We start from the raw sequence: 24,419 nt of genomic DNA, 5'->3' as shown, positions 1-24,419 counted from the left end.
CACAGAATGCATCCCCTCAGCAAGCAGGGAATTAAAAGGTATTGTAAAGTATCACAAAATAAAACTCCAATCTGAGTGTACGATAAGGTATTCTGTCCCTAGAAGACTGAATCTGCATATGCTTTCTCAAAATGGTAATGCACTGATTAATACATCAGCAGATATCGCATGGGTGTTCGTAGTCCCTCGATTTGGGATGTGTCAGAGCACAGTCCTGCCGACAGTAACAGCCCAAAGGTAACTGTCCTGGCAGAGAGCTCCAAACCTCACTCACAACATAGCATCACTAAAATTACTAAGATGCACTCCTAAGACACATCGCTAAATTGCACCTTTTTCCATTTCCTAAAAACATTTTCTTCCCTACTTTAAGGCACGAATATGCAAGCACAAGATCACCAGCTCTCTTAGTAAAGAAGTCTCCACATGCCACCACCACTCACCACAGCTGTGGACTGTAAATCCAGAATTCCACAAAAGCCTTAAATCTGTCCCAAACCACCACAGTCCTTCCTTAAGCAGCAGAAGGAAAGCAGCAGTGCTTGGCCATAGGAGTTCCCATGCTTCCAACAGCACTGCTTTCATCCCCCTGTTCACAGAGCTTTGTCTCCTTTGTATCACCACTTAGTCCACCAACTCGTTACAGCCCTCCCCTAGTAATATTTTTTTTTCCTGCATACCTGGTTTGAAGATACTTCTATATACACCTTCCAAAAAGCTATCCCAATCTCAGAAAGGCACTAAAATACCCTAACCTTGAAGTGTGCCCAAAGTCCACTGGGTTTCAAAGCATCTAAAATCAGGCTAGTTATAATTTGCCCTGTCATGACATGCAACAAAAACTCACCAGTAACACACAAAAATACAGGACTCCCAACTGGTGTGGCCCAGAGTAAAAATTGGTCTAGTCTGTGGGTTGGGTATTTTGTTTGCTTGTTGTTTTGTTAAATTAACGCACACGTAAATACACACCTTCCACAGCATGGAGTATGTCCGAGCAGCTTGCATGGTACTGACTAAAGACTGTGAAACACAGATTCCATCTCAAGTACTTGCAGCACCATCTACTTAGGAGAAAGCTTGAGCACACCTAGATATACCAATTGTACATATACAGTCATAGAAGTACAGACTATTTTTAAAATGCTAGTGTCCTTGACATTGATGTTATCTTTGACCTAAAACATGTCACTAGGAAGCACCTACCCAGGCATCGCATGCTGTCTTGGAGTAGTAACACTCCATGCAGCTCCCCGTAAAGATGTCCAGCCCTTTCTTCATCAAGGCTTTGAATTTATGAAGCTGTCCAAAGCCAGGAGCACCTTGCCTGCAAGGCAGAGCCCACACCAGCTTACTGATTACAATAAGGGCACGACTATTTTCCAGTAACTCATTAGGAGTAGCAGAGAAAAGTAGAGTCAGCATCCAGAAAATTAACAGGATTTCACAGACGGCATAAGCCCTGTAGCTAGGAAGTTCTCCTTCTACATGTGACCGTGTGCAGACACATGTGGCATTATTATTCTGTTTCACTGTTTATTTTTAAAAAATAATTAAACTATCACAGTAGTGGTGTCATTACTCCATATCTGCACATACTTTTGAACACAAAGGAATGTTTAAAATGGTATTTGTAGTAACCATAGTAGCATCAGTTCTACGTCTTAGTGCAGTTTTGAGCCCAACGGAAAGGGTCAAATAATAGTAGAAGTCAAGATGATCTGGAAGCTACAAGAGCCACTTTGTGCTATCTCAGAAGCACTATTCAGGCTCACAGACTTCATAAAGCATGTTGTTACATCTCCTCTCCACTGGCATAAGGAAGAACACCAAAATTACAATTCTCACATCGCACTAAAAACAAGAAATATGAGAGTGAGCAGCCACTTGCAACACCATGGGTACGCAGCAGACATAAGCAGCTTCTGGGGTTTGCTGAAAGCCTCTGATGACCCAAATGAGGAAGCCATACACCCATATGGCCATCTCAACATGACCACATGGCTCCCCAACAGCTTGGGGCAAGAGATGAAATACAGAGCTAGGTGCTGAGAGGAAGGAGAAAGATACACAGCATCAGGAGTGGAGAAAAGCTACTTCAATTAAGCTGATCATTTTACTGTTTCAGATGGTTCCCCGTATGCTAATCTAATAACTGTATTATCCCATTATATCCACACCCATTCTTCATCCAGCCTCCCCGCACGCCAAGCCCCGAATTCTCTCAGGAAGCGGAGCTGAGTCACACTCCCAACTGCCTGCTGAGATAATGCCTAGGCGCTATGCAGCAGCCCTCCTCATTTTAAGGCAGTGAGTTTAGTTTACATGAATGCTGGACATCCAGCACCATCTGCAAACCCGGTGGGTTTTGCAAAGTGGAGATGGCTGAGCAGAAGTGTTTCTTAACACATCTGTATCTCTACCACACTTTCAGTATAGGTATGTTGCAATAACTTAGTCCAACTGCATCACGGCCAGCAAATCTTTGGGACTTGAGACATTAAAGCTTAGCTGTGCACAGGAACATACTAGTCAAGAGGAAGAAAACCAGTGTATACATATGTATTACATATACACACGCATGTGTTGTATATACACGCATGTGTATACATACACACATTTCTTGAGCTCCCACTACAGTGACATAAATAACGTAACCCAACCCATAGCAATAGATACCTTCCTGTTATTTTTGCTTTAGTGAAACCTACAAACCAAGTATATTACATGTATGTTTCACCAAAATAGCAGTACAACAATTCTATTTGGGAGCAGGCAGATGTTTCTGTTTCACTGTCAGACAATACTGATCCAATGACAGTCTCCAGGACTGGTCATGACAAATAGTTAGGAAGAAAACTATTCCTATGTTAGCATGCTCAGATTAACAGGGCCTTCTCCATTTTTGTTTGGAACTGTGTAACTGCTGCATCAATTCTCCACAACCTGAAAGTTTCACAAGCAGTAAAAAATAAAACATCACTAGACTCACAGTGTACAGAAGCGCCTTTTTTAACAACACAAAGATGCATAAAACACATGTAATCAAACTGAATATTCATATTCACCTTCCTCAGGACACCAAAAAGTAGCTATCCTTCCCAAAACCACATCTAACAGTGTAGCAGGGGCCAGCAAACTGCAATGTTCAATTAGCTCTAAATCAGATTTTATCTCCTTGCACCATTATGCCTACTTTCAACTCTCACACACCTGCAGTTCAGCAGAGAAATACCCTAATTTTGTTGAGGATCTTCCCTCTCAGCCAACTTGCAGGAAAAAGAAAATAAACTATTGTAGAAAACCAAACTTATTACAAAACCATAACAAACCTCCCGAGCTGTGGACACAAAGTATCAATTCACCACCAGTTGAGCACATAATATTGTGCTTTTTGAAACAATGAAACCAGTTTTGTTTTTTAATTACATTTCAGTCACATTTTTTTACCACACAGACAATTTCCCACACTGGACACCCAAACATACTTCAAGTATATTTGGATAATGCTCAGTTTGTTCCAGGTGTCTTATTCTCTCACCCTTTCAAAATCACTCTCAAGACATCGATTCCTGGAAAGCTGGGTCCAGGCAACCGCTTTTGCCACAGCAGCAGATGAAAGTTCCTGCAAAAGAGGAACTTGCTTTCGAGTGTTACTGGTTTGTAACACTAGCGCACATTATGTGACAATGTAGCCATTCCAGTCTTTCCCAAACACCTTACCTACCCCACACAAAAAAAAAAGAAAGAAAAAAACAACACAAAAAAAAACCCCCAAACCAAACCAAAAAATAAAAAAAACCTCACAACTCACCACACAGGTATTTGGAAAACTTAGCAAGCAACTGCCCTCTGTAGCGCTTCTGTATATCTGTCCTGCATCCTCAGCACTGAAATTACTCACAGGTCTCACACAGTGTAACTGGACTTTGTAATTTGAAAGTCATGCTCTCGTCTTCTAGGGATGTACACACAGAACTTAATTCCTAAAATTCACTTGGGCTCTTACTTAAGACCCAGAAACTCTCTTCTTGCTGCTCATGTTGTTTACACAAGGCTTAGCTGCGGGTATATATGAAAAGTAAGTTGCTCTTTGCAATCAGTACGGTCCGGGAAGTGTGGTGGACATTGAATTCCGTATTTCCAAATTGAATAGTCAGATTTATTACTTCCTTCCCCATGACAAACGCTTTCACTCACGCCAATAAACTTTTCTACTCCGTAACCCCTAAAAGAAAGCCTGTGAGCAAAATGAGCCAACTTCAAAGTCAAGATGGGCGCTCTTGGCACACCAGTGCCCAAACCCACCAGGGATGGGTCCCGTTTAACTACGGCGGAGACGCTGTAACCACCGGCAAGAGCACAAACCCCCTCTGTGCGAGCGGGGCGGGAAAAGCAGAGTACGAAATGGATCCCTGGGCAGCAGCGGCAAGGGGGAACCCCTCATCTGTATGAAAGTCACACTCCCTGCGAAACGCAGAGCCTTCTCCCTTGGTGGCCTCCTAAGGAAGGCCAGGAGATGCGGGAGCACCGGGCATCACCATGGCGGAGGGCAGAGCTTCTTCCCACCAGGGAGCCAGCGCTGGAAGCGTATCCTGTTTAGCTGCCACCGGGGAGGGGAAAACCAGAAACCGATGTAAAAATAACTCCCAGCCCTCTTCTACATAGACAAAGCAGTATTCGGGAAGGGAAAACAGAGAGAGAGAGAGGAGAAAAAGGCAACTTTTTCAGCAAGGGTGACTCCGGCACGGGTCGCCCAGCGTTTCCAGACAACTTCCGAACTTCCCCACAGCAAAGCCCCGCAGGGAGCGGAGCGGGGCCAGCCCGGCCGGCCCGGGGCACCGGCGGCCCCGCGGGCGGCCCGGGAGCTCTCCTCAGGCGGCGCGGGAGCGGCGGGCACCGCTGCCCGGGGGAGCGCGGCCACGGCCCGCCTCAGCCAGCGGCCGCGACGAGCGGGGCGCGGGGAGCCGGGGAGGGGGCGAGGCCCGCGGCTGGGGGTTCCCCGCGGGCGGCGCGGGCACCCGCAACGCAACAGGCGGGAGCGGGGCCGGGAGGGACCTCACCTACGCCGTATTTTTCCTCCCTTTTGGTGGGAACCCAGCGGGTCATGGTGCTGGGGGCCGCGGGGGGCGGCCGGACCGGGCGGGGATGCGGAGCCCCGCTCCTACGCCGCCATTTTCCAACCGCGGGACGGGAAAAGTTTCTACCGACGGCGGAGTCATGTGGTGCGGGCGGAGCCAGCGGCCTGGCGCCCCGGCCGGCCGGCCCGCCGCGGGGGAGGCGGGGGAGCGCGGGCGGGCAGCCCCGCTGGGCGGCGGGGGGCCGGCGGCGGGAACTAGGGCAGCCCCCCGGCCCCGGGGCGCTGAGGGAACGAAGGGGTGCCGGGGGAGCGCGGGCGGCCCCCCGGCCCCGGGGCGCTGAGGGGGCGCGGGCGGCGGGCGCCCCGCGCGGGAGAAGCCGCAGCTCCAGCCGCCCCCCCGGCCCTGCTGCTCCTGAGGGGAAAACCCGGCCGGACTCCGCACAAAGGAGAGCAGGGTGGGTGGTGCCTGGCTGGCGGCCTCCCTAATTGTGCCATGTTATTCCAGGTACACCTGGCCTCGGTTTGCCGAAAAGTTCCCTTCCCTTGGCAAAACCGGCCCTGTGGAACCGGCGTGACTCTCCCCCAGCGCCACACCACCGGGCACCGCCGGCAGGAGGGTCCCGGTGCCCTCAGGACACTGGCTCCTGAGAAACCACCCGATTCTTGGTGGGTTTTTAGCTCCTGCCCTGACCCCTTCGGCCACCTGCCCCTGAGGGTTCCTGGCTGCTCCCATCCCACAGAAACGGGCTAAAACAAGGTTTCTGCCAACCTTTAAAAGTAGCAGGGTCTCTGCGTTTGGGTATCGCCACATTGCTGAGTGCGCCGTTCAAATAAATCCTTGGCCATAAACATTAGAAACCACATAATTTCTAAACCTAAATCAAAAATCTAGGCGAAGCTTAACACCTTCGGGCTAATTAGAGTGTGGCATACGTGATTACAGAAGAATTTCAAGGGAAATGAGCTTCTTGGTCCAGACCCCTGTATGCTTGGAGAGACTCAGGGCCATGATGTAAAAAATAATTTAAAAATTGGTCTTTAGCAAAAAGAAAGTAAACCGTATAAAAGCCAGCAGAAAGAAAGATAAGTCTTAAAGAGACATAAAGAGCGGTGAAATGTCAGACTGGCTGTTTGTTAGGATTAGTCCTCCCCAAAATGAGAAGCCCCGTACTGCAAAGATAAGCATGAAAACAGGTCCTCTTTCAAGATCAGGGTTGAATCTCTCTTCTCTCCTCATATTTTGTTGTATCATTAGGAACGCAAGGGGCCACTTTCTGCAACAGCATTCGTGATTGTCAGGTTTTTGAGATCAAGTACTCATCTCAGACACCTGAAGGAGTCTTACTTCTCTGTTCGTATACCTTTCCTTTTCCCATCCTTGGGATTTGTTGCCCAGGTCACCAGTTACACATTTAAGCCAATCTAAAATTTCATTGCTCCCCTCCGGCAGAATTCAATCGCCATTGTGATAGAGCAAACTACTGCACCTTTATGCATTATGCCCGGGAGTGAGAAGATCAAAAGGTTTTCAAAGTCAGTTTCATGGCTCATCATCTTTATCCTGCATTAATGGGTAAATGATTAGAGTTCTTACCAAAGACAAGTTACAAGTGAGTTCTTTGATTTAACAGGTTTATTTTTATAAGATAAATCAAAGTGAATTAACTGAAATAATAGACGTACTTGCCCTGTTCCTATAGTCATCTTTGGTTTTCCGCAAAAGGGAAAGAAGTAAGAGGGAAAAGCAGTGAAGCGGTAGTATCTATTTCTAACTATGAGTATTTTGCAGTTTTACACAACTGATGTTGCGATTTTTGTGGTACCACTAATTATGTGCAGCAAAACTGCTGAAGCTGCTCGGGCATTAGAGGGTTTTGAGATTTTTAAGACTATTACTGTAATAATCTGTAGGTCAGGGAACTGGATTGACTTTTCATTTAGATTACTGACAACCAGGAATCACTTCCATGAACTCCGTGGCAGCTTTGCAGATCCGGGGTACGAACAAGGGATACAAAACAGCACTCTGATGTTAATGTAAACCTGCAGGTAGCTGTAGTTAGATAACAAAGTGAGCTATTCCTATATTCTATCCTTTCTGGGCCTCGAGGTTCAAATCTGAAACTCAGACTGTGGTATTTGTTTCTGTTTTGAAGGAGGCTAAAGGAGCATGTTTCCTTTCATGAGAAAAGTACTGCTGACAACCTTGCTTCAGGTGTTAACTTAAGGTTTAAATTAAATTCCTATACAGATTGGCACTCCTTAGGCTCAGTTTACATGTATATCTGCACTAAATGGAAATTACATATACCTAGGATTAAGTACACTCCTAAGGCAGGAAGTACCGGAGTCAATAAAATGAAAGTTGAAAAATTACTTACAGCTTCTACATATTAAATCTGTGATTCTGTATTACAATAGCAAAATTCATTTTGACGTCAGTGGAAAAAGAGGTTTGTGCTGTTGTCTGATCATGATCTGTAACAGAAACAACACGAGTAATCCCATGACCAACATAAAGCCTCACTGATACCTTCAAGGGTCTATATTAAGTTTATTACTTTCCACATTTTCATTTTAATGAAAACATGTTATAAGTAGAGCTAATGCCATTAAAATTTTGATAGCCAGTAAAAAATACTCCTCCTAATTCACAATGCGTAAATATCCCAATGCTGGTGTTTTACAGCTAGGAAAAAAAAGTGGTAATGGGATACAACTGTAAGATGGAGAAAATAAAAGATTTTTATTTCTCTCCAGCACACATCCTGAAAAATATTTTTCATTACATTGTAAAATGTTCAAGCCGACATATTTTACATACTTAGGCATAATATGTTTCTTCACACTGTGCATATATGTTTTTCGTTTATGAAGAGGAAACTGAAAAATCCTTCTTTCCATAAAATCTGAAAGTTTTATCACATCATTATGTCAACTCTTTGGATTCTCACCTTATTTTTTTGATGCATCATATTGAATTGGAGGCACTTCTCTTGGAGCAAAGAAACATTCCTTTTCATAACATTAACTCCAAGAAATTCAAATGCAGTATTTGGCCATGAATGATATTTGAAATTCTTGTCACAGAGATTAGGAGTATCTTTTGAAAAGGATGAATGGAAACAGAACTGTTACCCTGCACGAAATATATTTGCAATAAATAAGAGATACTCTGTACATGTACTGATTCAATCAAGTTGTATTTCATACTTATTGCATATGACTACACGAGAGGAATGTTTGTTCCGTCTCAGTAAAGTATCACAGTTTTTGTAATAATTTTTTTTTCATTGACTTTCATTACATTTTCAATTTCATTGAATTTACCTTGTAAGTAAATTCAACATTTTGACTCAAAGCATGTAAGTAATTATTCTACACTCACAATGCTAATTCCTCTTGGAGGTAGTGTGGAGGACTTACAAAATCATTTAATAAGTAAATTTTTTTCTTTCCTATTTCTATTAAGGGTATTCTTTGGAAGTGGTATTGCTTCCATTCCAGATACCCATCGTCCGGTTTTGCTGTACAATTTTCATTTGGGGTGAATGACCTCTATGCTCTAGATCGTTTCTATGATGAATGGCTACCTATGTTACGTGTTTGGGAATACACAAAGTAAGAGATTTTTATACCTGATGGAAAGAGACATTTTTAAAATACCTTTTTTTTAATTATGTATTACTCTTATTCCATGTGGAAATAAAATTAAGTTTACGAGTTTGCCTTACAAAAATTATTTCAGCCTTGGTCTTACATATACCTGATACATGTATAATTATCTTAGGGATCTCTTGTAGATGAATATGGACTTTTTTCAGGGAGAATTAAGAAGCCAAAACTGAATTTCCTTGGACATTCCTATCGTTTTCAGTCAGACAAGGTGTGGCATTTATAAACCTGGACTGAAATTTGGCAATCAATAGAGGGAAGTTTTGAGCCCCTTCAGGTTTTGTCCATGTGTTTTTGAAGTATACTCACTAATCTTTAATCTTCCCTTTTACAGAATCATTTCGATTATATATGGGTGTGTCTTAAGCTTTTCTTCTAGTGGGATAAGGTTTGTGATGACCAGCATGCTGGCTGCAGGACCTCAGTTGCCGGCAGAAGTATTCAAAAGCAACATTTTATTTCATGTAGCTCCGGCAACATATATTGCATTCATTGCACTGGTTTAGTATCTTTCAGATGGGTTAAAGAAAGCACCTCTCCTTCCATTCTGCTGACTCTTAATCAGCATTTACTTCCTTCTTGCATTTGAATTTGTATATTTTAAAATTGTGGGACTATTAGGAATATAAAGCAAATTAATTATTTTTAAGTTTGGAAAGAAAGATATTTAGTTCAGAAAGGAGATGAAGATTTATTGAGTAATATTTTTCTATTAAACTGTTTATGTTTTAGCCTAAAAAAATGGGGCTTGGTTGTATTGTAATGGAAGTGATTGTTTCATAGGTTATTTTCCTTCAGAAATACTTCATGCTGTTCTTACTGTGTTGCACTGAAAGTGATGTTTAAATGCAAATGTGTGAACATCTCCTAGTTACTCTTTATACATAAGGGTTTCCAGAGTGATGTGCTTTAGGAAAGATATGATTATCATTGATAAAGCTGAGTTTGTACCCTGGTATTTCATCTAGTACGCTAGAATAAAATACTTTACATTTTACAGTGCTATGATAAATGTAAGTGGCTTCATTTCAACAAAAGGGGAAAATCTGTTTTCTGGTCACGCCAGCGTGTAAGATTTTACATTCTTCAGCAAAAAAAGTGCAATGAGATTTTACGGGGGGTCAGTCTCTGTTCCTGTGTGCTTTGCACAAATACAATCTACATGAATAGTACATCTTGTTCTGTCAGAAGCATTGTAGGCATCGCCTTAAGTAATGTGTTTATTTGATTGACAGTGGCTATCTTGGACATTGGCAGATAACTAGTTAACTTTGGACAGAAAGGCTGCCTCACTAATGGGAACTTTCTCTGCAGGATCAGGAGCAGCAGGGAGCAGCTAAGCAGTGTATTTGCCCTACTGTCACCCTTCTCAGGGAGGGTGTTTATTCCTGCAGGACTGAGACAGCTGAAGTACTTAGGAAACAATGTTAGCAATTTCAGCTTTTGCCCAACTGCACCACAGCCCAAAATTTCACCCAATCTAGGCATACTGTTTGTTTCCAACTGAAACACTCAGCAACCTGAGCAAGATAGTCTCACTCACATTGAGTGTTGTGCTGTAAACTCCAAAGCACACAAAAATTAAGATTTTTCATCAGTTCCTTACACAAGCTGGACTTTAACCCTTCATAGCAACACACTCATACCCTGTGCAAGTGCTCAGGAGCTTCGTTACAAATTTTACAGTCAAGCCCCAAGCAGTTAAGGGAAAGGCTAGTACAAATGACTCCAAAATACAAGCTAGCGTATAGTTTACTTTTGGTTAGTGGCAACCTGTTCCTCTTTGCAATAGCTTTGAATAACGAACAGTATAAAGTTTTATGGGGGGGGGGGTGGGGGGGTGTAGTCTGTTTAGTATTTGCTGGTATGTTTCTCATATATTTGATATTTTTCCTCAAAATGAGATTATGAACTCAGTGTATATACTCTTTGGCAAAATCAAAGATAAGTGGCAAAACAAATGCTGTATGTAACAAGTTAAGGAAGAATCATTCCCAGAGGCCTGTTAGTTTAACTTTATAAACTCCCACAGATCTATGAGTTTAAATCCGACACATTATGTTCAAGCTTTGTAACAAAAATCAAGAACATTTTCCAAGAAGAGTGAGAAAGATTTTATCTGGGACTATATTCTGGTAAAGTTGTTATTAGAAGCTGGATAATGATCAGATACAAGGGTACAAGCTTGAGATGAAAACATACATTATTCCTGTTAATAACATTTAGCATTTTTGTAGCACTTAACACTTGGAAAGCACTGAGCAAATATTAACTCTCTTTTGTGAGACAGAAAGCTGTCCTTACCTCCATTGACAAGTGAGAGGCAGCTGAGCTAAGGACAGGTTTTTAAAATGTGACAAGCATTCAACATCTGAGAAACTCAGAATATCAGACCACTACAATCACTTCTTGATTATGTGATTTTCCTAAGGCCAAAAGTGACACATTAGCCATGGCAGGGTTTTATTTTATGATTTCCTTGGTCTGCAGACAATGTTCCCTCTCATCTTTTGATGAATGATATAAGATGACAATGAGAAATGACAATGAAAGAACATGATGTACTAGCACCTGTTATAAGGTTTGAGAAACTAGTTACCGAAATGTGAAGTATTTGAAGCAATGATGAAAATTATACTGCAGGAAGAAAGAACTGGGCAGTATTCACAGAAATGGCCTGCACGTATAAAAAAAAAGACCGTTAATTTTTAAAGAAAAAATAAAAACATCCTATCATTTTTTTAATCTAAATTGTATAGCCCTTACAAGAACAAGTTAGAAAGGCATGGGAGGATGCTCCGGAGACTGCATGTACTGTAAGAAGCTGACATTGCTTTTGACAACGGCTTGATCTAAAGCAGTCAGCAAACCCTGCAACAGCAGCTACTGCCAAGCACGCAGGGAATTGTGCAGCACTGATAGTCATGGTCCAGGGGCAAATGGTACCCATTATCTCTCTCTCTGCCTATCTGCCGGCATGCCTCCAAAATCAGGTTTCTAAATGTATTTCTCCCCAAACAGACTGGCAGGCTTTCCTACCATACTGTAAAAGTGGCAGGACTGGTTTAAAAGGCAGAGCCTTTTAAAAAGTCTCTCTCAGATGCACCACAGAATAATAACAGCTTTTGCTGCTTCCCCTGGCTTTGGATAGAGTCTGCAGTTCAGCCACTCAGAGGAGGTGATGGGGTGGTAACTCCGCACTTCCCAGCCGTGTTGGCATGACAGGTCCCATTCCATTTGGAAAAAAATAAATGTTTCCATTCAACCTTGTACCTCACAATTGATTAAAGGAGCTCAAAACCTCTTTTCCAGAATTAGGTATTGTTTATCCACCTGGGAACATACAGCAAGCCAAGGACTCAGCCACTTGGCTTTGATCTTCTATAAACACTAGCCTTTCTTTCCAAGTTCTTGTTGTGTTGGTTTTTTTTCTATTTTGACATAGTCAGAAAGTCTGAAAATGAAGCTTTTTTTAAGCTCCTCTATCCAAATAAACCCTGCACAGTTACTAGCTCACAGTATTTTAACTTTGTTTTTTTCTTGTCTATATTGGCACAGACATTTTTAGTAGAATTAACAGTAAGTGTTAGCTGATAAATGTGAAATAGTTTGCAACCAGGTTGACCAGGAAAATTTTGAAATTTACTTAAGCATAAATATTCCATTCTGAAACTAGCTGCATTTTTCTCCCAATCATGTAAGATCCAGAATCCTGAAAAAGTGAATAGAGATACTGCCTTCAGGTTTCATTTTCCACATTGAGCATGGAGCTATTGCAATTGTGCTGCAGCTGGCTACCAAACATTAAACGGTGCATTGCTACAACCTAAAAGTAAAAGGAAGAGCTGATCTAATTCTCAGTACCTTCCTTTTGTCTGACTTGGAAAAACATCTCAAAATTCTCTCCTGTCATGCTGGAAAAATGTCACTTTTTTTTGTTTGTTTTCGTGAGGATACTGCACTGAGATGAGTCAAATACAATAAAGCTGGTTTCTGTATTCCTGAGCTTGCTCTGGCTATGCTGAAACTTCAACTTGCAAACTATTTATGTGGGGTTGTTTGGAAATGGAAAGTTGTGAGTTCTCTTCCTTACTCTGTAATCATAAGTTGTTTGTGTCACTCCTAGGAACTACTCAGAAAAATGCATTGGCAGTGGGTGAAATGGAAATACAGAAGTCCTTGTTTGAAATTGAGGAAACCTTTCTCTTCATCAGAAGCCTCCACCTGAAAAATGATGATATGCTTATTTGATAGAGAAAGAAATACTGAGGAAACAAACCATTTTCCAGGTCATTTTGAATGTTTGTCATCTATCTGTACATGACTATGTACAGTTATCTATAAAATACATAAATTTCTGTAAACTGCAATGAAAGTATTAATATTCTGGACAGGAATCCAATTTTATCTTTAAGCAGCATTTGCAGAGGATTGTTAAATCATATAATGGAAGCTTTGTCTAGACAGTTTTCTCGCTGGCCAACTTAATTTTTTTACTTCGATTGTTTTTAATGTATTTCCTGGAACAGTAAGTCCCAATAATTTGTTTACAACCTTTTCTGGAAACTATGTCAGTTTTATAATATTCTGAACTGATAATAATTTTTCTAAACCAGGCCATACATATTCCTGGAGTCTGAATGTTCTCGGAGAGAACTGTTAGCTGTAAGTTCTCTCGGATTGTTATAAAAAAAGTTATTAGTTTTTTTCTTTTCAAGTGAAACTTTATCAAGTGTATTACTTGGAAAGGAGCAAAGCTTTCTTTCAATGACTCTGAGATGTTTCCATTTGATGATTTTTATGATGAGTTACTACACATAAAATGACACAGTGTATTTCACGGTGGAAAATCCAAATTCTGACCATTATCAAATCCAGCACTGCTGTGACAGTCTCAGCATCCAGGCAGAGACCATCACATGGCTTAAAGTCTCAGCAGCGGTCATCGGAAGAATGGGGAAGAAATTTCTGTGCAGCATTTTTAAAGCTGCTGCCTTTGTAATGTTGACCCTGGCCTTAGTCCAAGCTCTCTAAAATCAATGGAAAGACTCGCATTGATTTTGGTGGGCTTTAACTCTAGACAGGCTTTTGAGTGAACAGGTTTCAGACTTTAGGTCTCTCAATCACAAGCATTAAACCAAGCCTGACTAAATGTTACTGGATTGCACAAGGCTGCAGGTGCTCTTCCTAAGGCCTATGATGTTATATTTTCATATATTTCTGAATGCACTTTAATAATGAAGTATTATTTTCCTCCACTTTCAGGGTGTGATCCTCTGAATCACCTCAAAGGCTCAGAAATAACGTTAAGACACTGTTAAAAAGCTGAAATAGATGTATGAAGCAGAATTATCACCAAAGGCCATGGGTTCATTTGCGACACCTTTTATTTGGTTTGTGTTGTTGGGTTTTGTAAGAGAATTTTCCTTACTTTCTTCCCACCACCATTATTTTGTTTTAAATTTGGTTCTCTTTAACTTCAGTCCGCCTGCTCTCTAAGAACCTCTGCCTCAGTCAGAAAGGAGGAAGTGAAACTTGTTAATTAGATGAATAAAGCAGAATTAGCCCTTCCAGGAAATTGAGCTTCCCTCTTCTGTAGAAGCGCCTGTGGTTGGGATTCGGTCCCTCCAAGCGGCGTGGAGCACCTGCCCCGCCTGCTGCAAAGGCTACAGGCGTGTGTTGGTGCTGGGGGGAGGTCTGCGTGAGTCTGCGGGGGTCAGCTGGGACACGAGGTGCTTGTTGCAGGTTGCCAGCCTAGTACAGCCTTTGGACAGAAAATGTTTTGCAAAACTCTAGTTAAGCACCTGCTGGTGATTCCACCTGGAAAGCAGCAGCCTGCTCTGGAAGGCTTCTTGGATTGCATTCATACACCGGGTACATCTGCCGTTACGTTTTCAAGGACATACCACAGATTACATCACCAGACACCTCTGCTTACATAAGGGAGCATGGTTTCCATAGCCACGTTGCCATCCCCTTCATCCCGCTGCCGGCGAACACCACCGCTACCTTAAAATGCAAAGGATTAACTTTCCAATTTAGAGAGGCCTGTGCTTCCGCGGGTATCAAAATTGTCACATTTTGATTGTTCTTTTAATGCTTTCAAAGCTGAACTTTTAATTCAACTTTAGAGTAAGAAATACTTTTTCTTGAACTCTTTGTATTTATATAGCTAGCTGTCTTTAGATTCGACAAGCAGATAGAGGAATTGTCTTGTAAAGTTGTAGTTCCCCTTTAATAAGCCACTCTGACAGGCAATTATTCATGCAGTCTGCTCTGTGCTAAATGTTTTTTCATGCTGTGCATCCCTGTCTCTTGATTGCAGGAGTGTGCTCCTGTGAATTATAAGTAAATATGAACTGGTAAGTATGAAATGATTTACTAGACCTTCCGTTGCTACATGATATTGATTCTGTTGTTGTGCATTATAAAGATGCAGGAGTTCTAATGAATAACATGGGGCTTTTCTTCATTCTTCAGATTTTTAAGGTTGTTCTACTTACTGTAACTTATTTTGACAGACGTTGGAAATACTATGCATAAAGAATTTCTTCAGTGGCAAATTGAAATCGGTTGTTGTTTAAATTTCAGGACAAAAATAATAAAAAAAATGTGCTAAAGTTTGGCCCTGGAAAAATGAATATGACATAAAGATGTAACAAGGTGAGCCCAATTCACCTTTATAATTATTCCATTTTCAGCAGATGCTTTCAGACAAGCAAAAGGCACCAGTAGTACTGAATGTTGTCTTCAGGTTTGGCAGCTTTCAAAGAGCAATTTAGATTACTGCTATCATCATTTTTATTTTTGTTAGAAAAGAATTTTGTATAGAGCTTCTCTACTTGTAACGAGTTGGGACCTGGTTGAAGCTAGTCATCTAGGATTCCTTGTGGCCAGTGGATAAAGAAGATAGCTGAAGAAAGCACTCATCCCATTTATCTCAGGTGTATCAGGAAGGGATAAATCGTCTCCTAATGGTGCTCATCCTTCTCCTTAACTAGACAGCCTATATAGACTATACAGTCTGTAGACCAGACAACTCTTGAGGTATGAACACTTAAACTATACTTACCAGTAATTTAAAATTCTATGGGATGAATGTATATATATAAAGATAAAAGATTTTCTGCTGGGGAGAGATTTGTGCAACCATCATGTCATATTTAACTTAATAAACCAGAAATTCACTCATGATATAAAAAAAAATTCTGATCTCACTCCATACAGATCTGTATAGGCCATACCAAATAAAAATCTAAAACTATATAAAAGCTGTGTAATAATGATGTGCCATTTTGCTCTTTGGCTTCACAAATGTGCTGTGTGATAGAAAGTATTTTTACTCTCGGGACAAACACTGTTGACCAGAATGTCGTGCTTCCTCAGAGAATACATTTGAAGTTAGGTAAGGTTCACGGTTGTATTTAACTTTAAAAATAGTATCGCTTACATGGGTATGTGAAGAACAAATTGTGCCAAGCAAAACCAACTACTTTTTAAATTAAATTCGTAATTAGTGGAAGAAGGAAAGAAAGTACATTAAAGCATCTAGAATTTGCTAAAGCGTTTGACATGGCATGTCTCAAAATTGTGTTTGACAAATGAATCAAAATGGATTGTGTAGAAATGCAATTATGAGTACAAGTAATTGGCTGAAGAATGTACTAAGGAGTAATAATAAACATGAGGGAAATCCTGGTCCCACACAGGACTTTATTAGGGTTTCACAACAGCCTGCAGAAGGAGGCTTCTGGTGCTATGTTGCAGAAACAGTTTTACTCACTGAGTTGTGTACCTGGCAGAAATGAGGACTGAAAAATTTACACAAATATTTTTTCCTTAATTCCTGCAATCATTGCTACCTTCTCTAGCTGAAGGTGTTGGTGGGAAGAAGAGATCTAGAATTTGGCTCTGATCACAGATCTACCTGTTTTGCACCCATTTAGCCTTACCAATTCAGCAGAATTATTTCTCTGATTTACAGTGATGCAGACAGTCTTCAATGCCCAGCGTCACCTCATGTGAGCTGTTCACCTGAGAAAATTTCACCTGAGAAAATGTTCACGAAGAAAATTTCCTTGCTATAAGAGCTGTAAGTCTAGACAAGGAATAAATGTAAGTCACCATATGTCAGCTTTGTAAAGAGCACACTTGAGTAAAATATGAGCTTGGATTACATATCACGGAAGCAACAGGCTGGGATGAAAATAATAATTGGCCTATTTCACCTTCTGTGTTTAGTTACAGCCCTGCAAAGAGAGTGCAAAGTATTGCAAGTTGGGGTTGTGGTTCCAGTTTTCCCTTTGTACTGTTTTGCTCTAGTGTAAATGATTATGCAGGTGCAGAGGTGGTGAATTCGGCTCTGCAAATACAGTACAGGTTTGATGAGTAAGACAGGATATTAAAAAAAAAAAAAAAAAAAAAAAAAAAAAGACCTCAGGTCAGCTGTCTGGAATATATAAATAGATGAAAATGAAGCAATAGTTATATCTTATTGCTCAGACCACAGCATCACAGTCATCTATAGAGCAGTACGGAAAGCTGTGAATATTTATCTAAGCGCTCCATCATTTGTAATGGATTTTAAAGTACTGCCTCCGATATGGGATGGAGTGTGGATGGTAGACCCTATATCCTGCTACAAGGGCTAAATGTGCCTCTGAAGGGGAATTTACTGGCATTTATGGCAGCAACTCTGATTTGAGAGGAAGGGCTAGGACTTTTCTCACTATTTCTGTCAGAACAGTTTGGCTAGGATATATCTACCTAAAATAATTCAAATGGTAAATATTTAGTCTACGTTTTCATCCAGTCTCTCTCAGCAATCAGTGAAGGAAGGATAATTCATATAATTGTAAAATATGTGCAAAATAGTTCACCTAGGTCTTACTACCCATCCTTTTCTGTTGCACAAGGTTATCCTAAACAACTGCACCCAACAGGGAGCCACTCTACCAGGTGATGGAGGTGCATGTGATTCTTAAAATTTGGCAGTTTTGTTACCCACCTCAGCTCTAGTTTACTTGCTGATAAGGTTAAAGACAGTGATACATGCTATTTTGGTTTTTTTGCCTACATTTTTTGTCCTACCTGCAAACTCCAGTTCTGTCATTCACCCCTTCTGTAGTGCAGGGACCTACATTAGACTTGATTCCACCTCTACTGTGGAAATTACATTCATCAACACATATGATCAAACTGGTCAAACTTTAGAAACCAGTGGCAACTTTTTCATGAAATAAAAAATATTTTTCTCCTGTAGGAAAATCTTTCCCCTGCTTTTGCCAGGAAAGGTTGGACCAGCTGACCCTGGAGGTCCCTTCCAACCTGGGATTCTATGAGTCTTTCCACCAGCATTAAACTGCTAGAAAGAAGCCTTTCAGATGAGAATGTTTAATATCTAAAAGGAGAGCATTTGGCCAGAATATTTCGGTCAATTCAATTAATATATTTCACTTTAGTAATCACAGATTGATGGAAAAGGATTAGGTTTGAGGAGCTGCTTAAAGATTTTTTGGCTTCACATGAGTGTAAACCAGCTCTGCCTGTTCACAGCTGCTGCCGCATGGGCTGGTAAACTGCAGAGATGAGGCCAGAGCTGACTAACATAGGTGAATATTGCCGTTCATATTACTTTTAAAAAAATTAACTGCCTCAGTACTCAATAATCAAATAGCCTAAAGACCTCTAATGACCTAGTATTCTTCATTTTTATTTCTAGATCAAGTAGGCACCAGCGCTAAGCAATGTATTGTTACAGTTGCAAGTAATGACCCTGAAAAGTGGACACTTTCCTAATTTGCTAAAAATAAGATTTTACATCTTTATGAAAGCAGTATCTTTTTCCTTTGGATGATCAAATGCCGTGCTGAAATGTTATGTTACATTAAAGCACAGACTGGAGAAGTCTCTATTTAAACAGAGCAGACAGACTTCCTAAAGTTCAGTCTTTAATCCTTTCTCATGTAGGGTGGTCTCATAGGGAGAATATAAAAAGCGCATAGTACAGTCATAGTCATAAAATAAAGTAAAAGAGCTTAACATTGGGACTATGAAAGCAGTTTTCAAGCAGTTCTTATTGAAATCAGTTTTTAATCTGGTAAAAATAGAACATACATTTACAAGTTTCTATTTAAATGGGCTGAAAATACTGTGAAATAAAAAGCTCCATAGTTTATGCAGGGTGTTACTGTTTGCTTTTGTGAGAATTTTGTCATTGACAGAGATAATACGGTAAGCATTTTGTGATTTTTTTCCTCCTACTTGGGAAAATAACAAAATAAAGAAATAATTCTTTATTATTCCTCTGCCTGTTCTTTCTGATATCTCTCTTCCAGTTATTTCTCTTCAGTCTTGGTGATAAACAGACTTTGCAGGGAGCAGCCATAAAGCTCTCATGGTTGGTTTGTTGCACAATTCAACATTTTATCGTAATAAACATTCATGAGAAATTATATATACCAATCAGTTTTACTAACAAGTATTGGTAAAATAAATCTTAAAATTCATATACATTTAGTACTTTCAGTGGATTCTGGATTTCAGAAGTGTAATGTTTGCCAGACTATAGTGCAGTTTTATCTCACTTTTCTTTAGCTTTTTTTTTTATACATATAATTCAGCTTTGGTAATTTTTAGACTTCCTTTCCCATACAATATAAAAGCATATCATCCGTCTGTCTGTCCATCCACCCATCCCTCCCTTCCTCCCTGCTTCCAATGGCACTAAAAATGGGATTTCTCTCTGTGTGCTGAATTCCAGGGGGTTTCTTTCCATGTACCCTGCTGTAAGCTCTGTGGGTGTTTCTCAGCAGTGCAACGTGGATGCAGGCTCAGATCCTCACCTGGGAAGAGCACATTCATTCCAGACAACTTGGCTGTAAGGTCTAGTTATTCAGAGAATTCAAACAAGACATGTTATATCGTTACGTTCTCTCTAATGAAGTTAATCTCCATTTTCCAATTAGGCTTTTCTTTTTTATCAGTTCACACACTTAATAATATCTACAATTACTAATATAAATTTTAGTTAATAGTGTCTATTAACAACAGACTTTATAAGAATTTATCTCACATTTAAATATCTGTGGTCATAATAACTGAAATAATTTAGGACTAAATGATTTTTCAGCCCTGAGCATTTGATAGATGGCCTTATTTCCTTCTTCTTATTTATACAGCATCGTAACTATGGATGGTACTTTATCAGGAGCTCACAGTTAAAATTACACCTAACACAAGTGTTTTATGAGGATCATAAACAACATATAAGAGAGTGCTGGAGTTTTTCATTCTTGTGCAGTATTCTTGACAACTCCTTTTTAATTTAATTAGCAAAGATGACCTCTGAAATGATATCCAGGAAGAAAGATCAATGATGGAATGCTGACCAAAAGCTATTTGGACAGAATTTGTGTACACCAATGTAAGCAATGAAAAGGTTTGCTATTGTGTGCCTGAATCATGTTTTTTCTGTTCTGAATATAGGTCCAAAAATAATTTTTCTTCTTACACTTTTGTTCAATCCTTTTTTTTTTTTCCCAATTTCAAGGGTATTTTCACATGTAAGTTTTAATAAAGCAAAAGGAAGATCTCTAATTTGACCCATAAACCAGCCTATAGCTCGTTAAAAGTATGGAGAACTTACGAAGTATATACCTAATGAGAAATAGCAATTAATAGGCATGCAAATGCCTTTTTCAGGTGTAATTTACCTGAATGTTTAATGGCTCTAAAGAGGCTAGAAGAGGTGAACATGTATGCTTGGGCTCCATGACACCAATGGAGCAGAGTTCTGTGTAATCCAGTGCAACAGAGACGTTAATCGATCAAGAGTACCATGAATGGTGGAGTGGGCTTTCTTGGAAAGAAATTAGTAAAACTAATCAAGAATAAACTGACCTATTTTTGCTAGGGTAACAGAAGTGGGAAAGAGTCTCTATCTGCTTATTAAAAGGCACAGAATAACAGAACTTTTGCTATAAATCACACTCTTTTAAGACCGAGCAGGTAGCAATGTTGGTCCTTCCATTACATAGGACCAATATTCTATGTTGGATCCTATTTCAAACGTATATAATAATCATAGAATCACAGACTGGTTTGGGCTGGAAGGGACCTTGAAGCCCACCCAGTCCCACCCCATGCCCTGGCAGGGCCCCCTCCCCCCAGCCCAGGCTGCTCCCAGCCCCATCCAGCCTGGCCTTGAGCACTGCCAGGGATGGGGCACCCACAGCTGCTCTGGGCAGCCTGGGCCAGCGCCTCGCCTCCCTCACGGGGAACAATTTCTGCCTCACAGCTCATCTGCATCTCCCCTCTCTCAGCTTCTTGCCATTCCCCCTTGGCCTATCACTACAGGCTCTTGTAGAAAGCCCCTCTCCAGCTTCCCTGTCAGCCCCTTTGGGTGCTGGGAGCTGCTCACTGGGTGTTGCTGTGTTGATTACCCAGGGACATGTCTGACAGCAGCACTGGTGTGGCACCAAGCGGATGGCCTGCACTGCTTCAGCCACAGAAGAGGTGATTCAGCAGCCCAGTGCTCCACTTGGCCACACATATTGCTGCTTGCTGATCAGTGGGCAAAAGGGTGGGATCAATCCATCCATCCAGTTGTCTGAAACAGTTACTACACTATATGCCCTTCCTGAAGGGCTCACGCTGAGTTTGGTTTCTTTAGTTTCGCCTGCGAGCAGCGCTTGCTCCCCCACACCACCCTGGCTGCATGCTGCTCACTGATGAGGTTCTCTGAGCAGGCACTTAGGATGCTAACAGCAGTATCAGAAGATTAATGTTCCTTTTCTTAATCTTAATGTTATCCTTTTCTCCTACCAAGTGACCTCAAGACAGAACCAGACATTACATGGTGAAGAGGCTTCGGTGCAGGTTGGGTATCTCTCATAAGTCCCTTTCCCGTTAGTGTATTTCTGTACCATCATATTTCCAGTCAATTTTTGGAAAAGCTACTTTCCTAATGAAAGCCTATCCAGTTGCCACCCATTTTACCCACTGAATGTGTCTGGAAATGAAGTACAAAAATGGCACCACATAGAACAACCTCCTGAACAGAAGGCAATTCTCTTTAGTCCCAGCTGATACTGGCTGGATGCTTCCACTACTGCCATGCCCATAACCATCGTTTTAATCCACAAAATGAAACATACAGCACAGTCATATGGATGCAAAGCTCTTACTTTGCTCTTACAAGTGCTGAGTACTTGCTGAATGCTCTGGGTTTTTTTCCTCCCCATTTCCTCTTTTCTTTATCTCTGCATTCTGTTTGCTTTTTTCCTCTATTTGTTATATTTCTTTTCTTCATATATAGGTTAATGTACCTATATTCTTTTACATTTTCCAGAGGCATTCTTTACTTCTCTATTTTTTGCTGTTTATTTTTTCCCTTTACTTTTCTTGTAAGTTCCATTTTTTACTCTTTCTATGAAGATTATATTAAGTGGCAAGAATAATGTCAAATAAATGAGATTATATTTAATGAACAGATCTTGTCTCATTTCCATGATTCACAGGAAAAAATATTCACACTGGTTGATTTTTCAATTAAATCATTTACTGTGTTATCTGTTCAGCATATCTTTGTGAATATGCATAACTAGAATGCATTAAAACTTTTCAGGGTCTTTGTTAACCTCAAAAAGCCACAAGATGCCTACTAGCAAAATATGGGGATTTTTTGCTTTTTCTGTGTAAAAATCAGAATACTTTGTTTTAGTCTTGATATCTTTTTCAAGGAAGTACAGGGGATTAGATGTTTGAGAAAGTATCTTGATTCTTTCCAAAGACAACAGACTTACTCTTTTGTTGTTTGACTTAGTTAATCTTAAAAGTACTATGCTTTTTGTTTTGGTTTTGTTTTAATATTTCTTATAATGTCTCTTTATCCCAGGAGGACTCTCACCACTCGCAAGTACATCCAAAAATGCCTAGAAAATTAGCTGTAACTTCAAAGATATCAGAAATACTAATTCTGAAGTGAAAGATTGCTGGTACCCACACACAAAGGGAACCTTTTGGGAATGAAAGTTGAGTTTCTTGAACAATTCTTTCCTATGGCTGTGAAAGAATTACAAGGTCTGGCACATGGTTACTGGCAAGCGCCAGCATCTCTTATTTCAAAGCCTGTAACAAAATGTTGTATAGCTGTTGCGGTTTTAAAATTAAAAACTTTTATCATCAGCTGAAAAACTGTGTGCTGTCATGGGCACATTCCCAGAGGTTTTCTTTACTGAAATTACTTAAATTGGTTCTCCGGTGAGATTTCACTGAAAATAAGATAGCAACCTCTTCTGCCACATGTGCCACGCAGGAGCGAGGAGGATCTCTCTTTCCCCTCGAGGCTCTAAATGCAGGACAATCTGGAGGAATTGCAAGGATAAAAATTACGTGAGCTGCTAGTGGTTTACTGAAGCAAATCACAAAATATAAACATACCTCCTCTCCAGGATCACCACTACCTTTCACTCTTCAAGGGCTTTCCCATTTGAAAGCTTATCTGTATCTCAATTACTTTACCAAGGACCACATCTAAATTAAAAAATAAACAGAGGATTAAAATCTTGCATCAGTACATGTTTAATTCAGCCTGTAATTTTATTGCAGTCACATGCAGTGTATGCTTCTACTTTATATGGCACAGAGTACTGTAATAAAAATGTTTTTTCTTTAATGGAAGGTTAACATCCTTTCAAACTTACAGACTATGTCTTTATGTAAAATAAGACCATTTATTAATATGGAAAATATTTTTTCATTATAAAACATGGTATTTTACATGTTAGATAAGTATAATTAGAACAGCAACAATATTGACCAGCAATCTCCAGAATATTTTATTTCAGATTTTAATGGAATTCATCAGAAACATTTGGACTATATCTAAATAAACAAGAAAACCACCCTTGTCATATATCCTCTGTATTGCTCCTCAAGTACATCAATGAGGAGGATATTGGAAAACACTGGCTTCATATGTTATAGAAAAATGCAGAATTAAAAATATTATGTGCAACCGGTATTATCTGGTCAGTGACAGGGCTGATAAATACTGGTTTTGTCCCTGCAGTGGGAGAGCAGCAACCGCCACGGTGGCCTGCAGAATGAGGCATTGCAGTGTGGTAGGGAAAACTTATGGTTTTAAAGACAGTAACAGGAAACACTGCAAGGAATATTCTGTCCTATATTCAGGAATATTAGATTTTAAGGTTAAAACTAAGGTGGTTGAATATAATACTGGTGAAAGGATAAAGCTCAAGAGCAGACAAGGCTCACGGGAAGCACAACCACGGCGTTCTTCCTTCTTTTGCCTTTCATCCTGGTTGAAACTCCCTTCTTTCCTCAGCAGACATGGTAGGTCGGATTACCCTGGCCTCAGACTCCCTCTGATTAGGATCAGAAGTTTCCGCTACCATCAGTCAGTCTTCTCCTACTCTTCTGTCCCCTCCAGGGGAGAAGGGTCTCCAATTTCAGTGACCTCTTTAACTCTCTTGGCTACGGGTCATTCTCCCAAACTCTTGGAAGCAAAACTGCTCTGCAGATTCCAGGCTTAATTTGTAGGCTGTTTTTTTAAAGCAAGTGCTAAAGGACAGGAAGCCCACTGCACACCCCCTTCGTGTGGAATAGAGCATTTAGCAAGATCAGGAATGACCACAAATGG

General features: G+C 40.5%; 1 protein-coding gene across 2 annotated transcripts in view; it reads right to left on the bottom strand.

Moving 5' to 3' along the window:
- The window catches only part of DOCK1 (dedicator of cytokinesis 1), a 319,193-nt gene extending 313,977 nt beyond the window's left edge, over positions 1–5,216 (bottom strand). For both annotated transcript variants that reach the window (XM_055719977.1, XM_055719978.1), the window contains exon 1: positions 5,064–5,216. In XM_055719977.1, the coding sequence (XP_055575952.1) occupies positions 5,064–5,109 (46 nt within the window). In that variant the 5' untranslated portion in view covers positions 5,110–5,216. The remainder of the gene's footprint in view (positions 1–5,063) is intronic.
- Positions 5,217–24,419: the final 19,203 nt, after the last annotated feature.

The sequence above is a fragment of the Falco cherrug genome, chromosome 9, assembly GCF_023634085.1.
Source record: "Falco cherrug isolate bFalChe1 chromosome 9, bFalChe1.pri, whole genome shotgun sequence".
NCBI classification, from domain to species: Eukaryota; Metazoa; Chordata; class Aves; order Falconiformes; family Falconidae; genus Falco; species Falco cherrug.
Note: the sequence above shows the minus strand (reverse complement) of the source record. Positions and strands in the feature narration are given on the sequence as shown.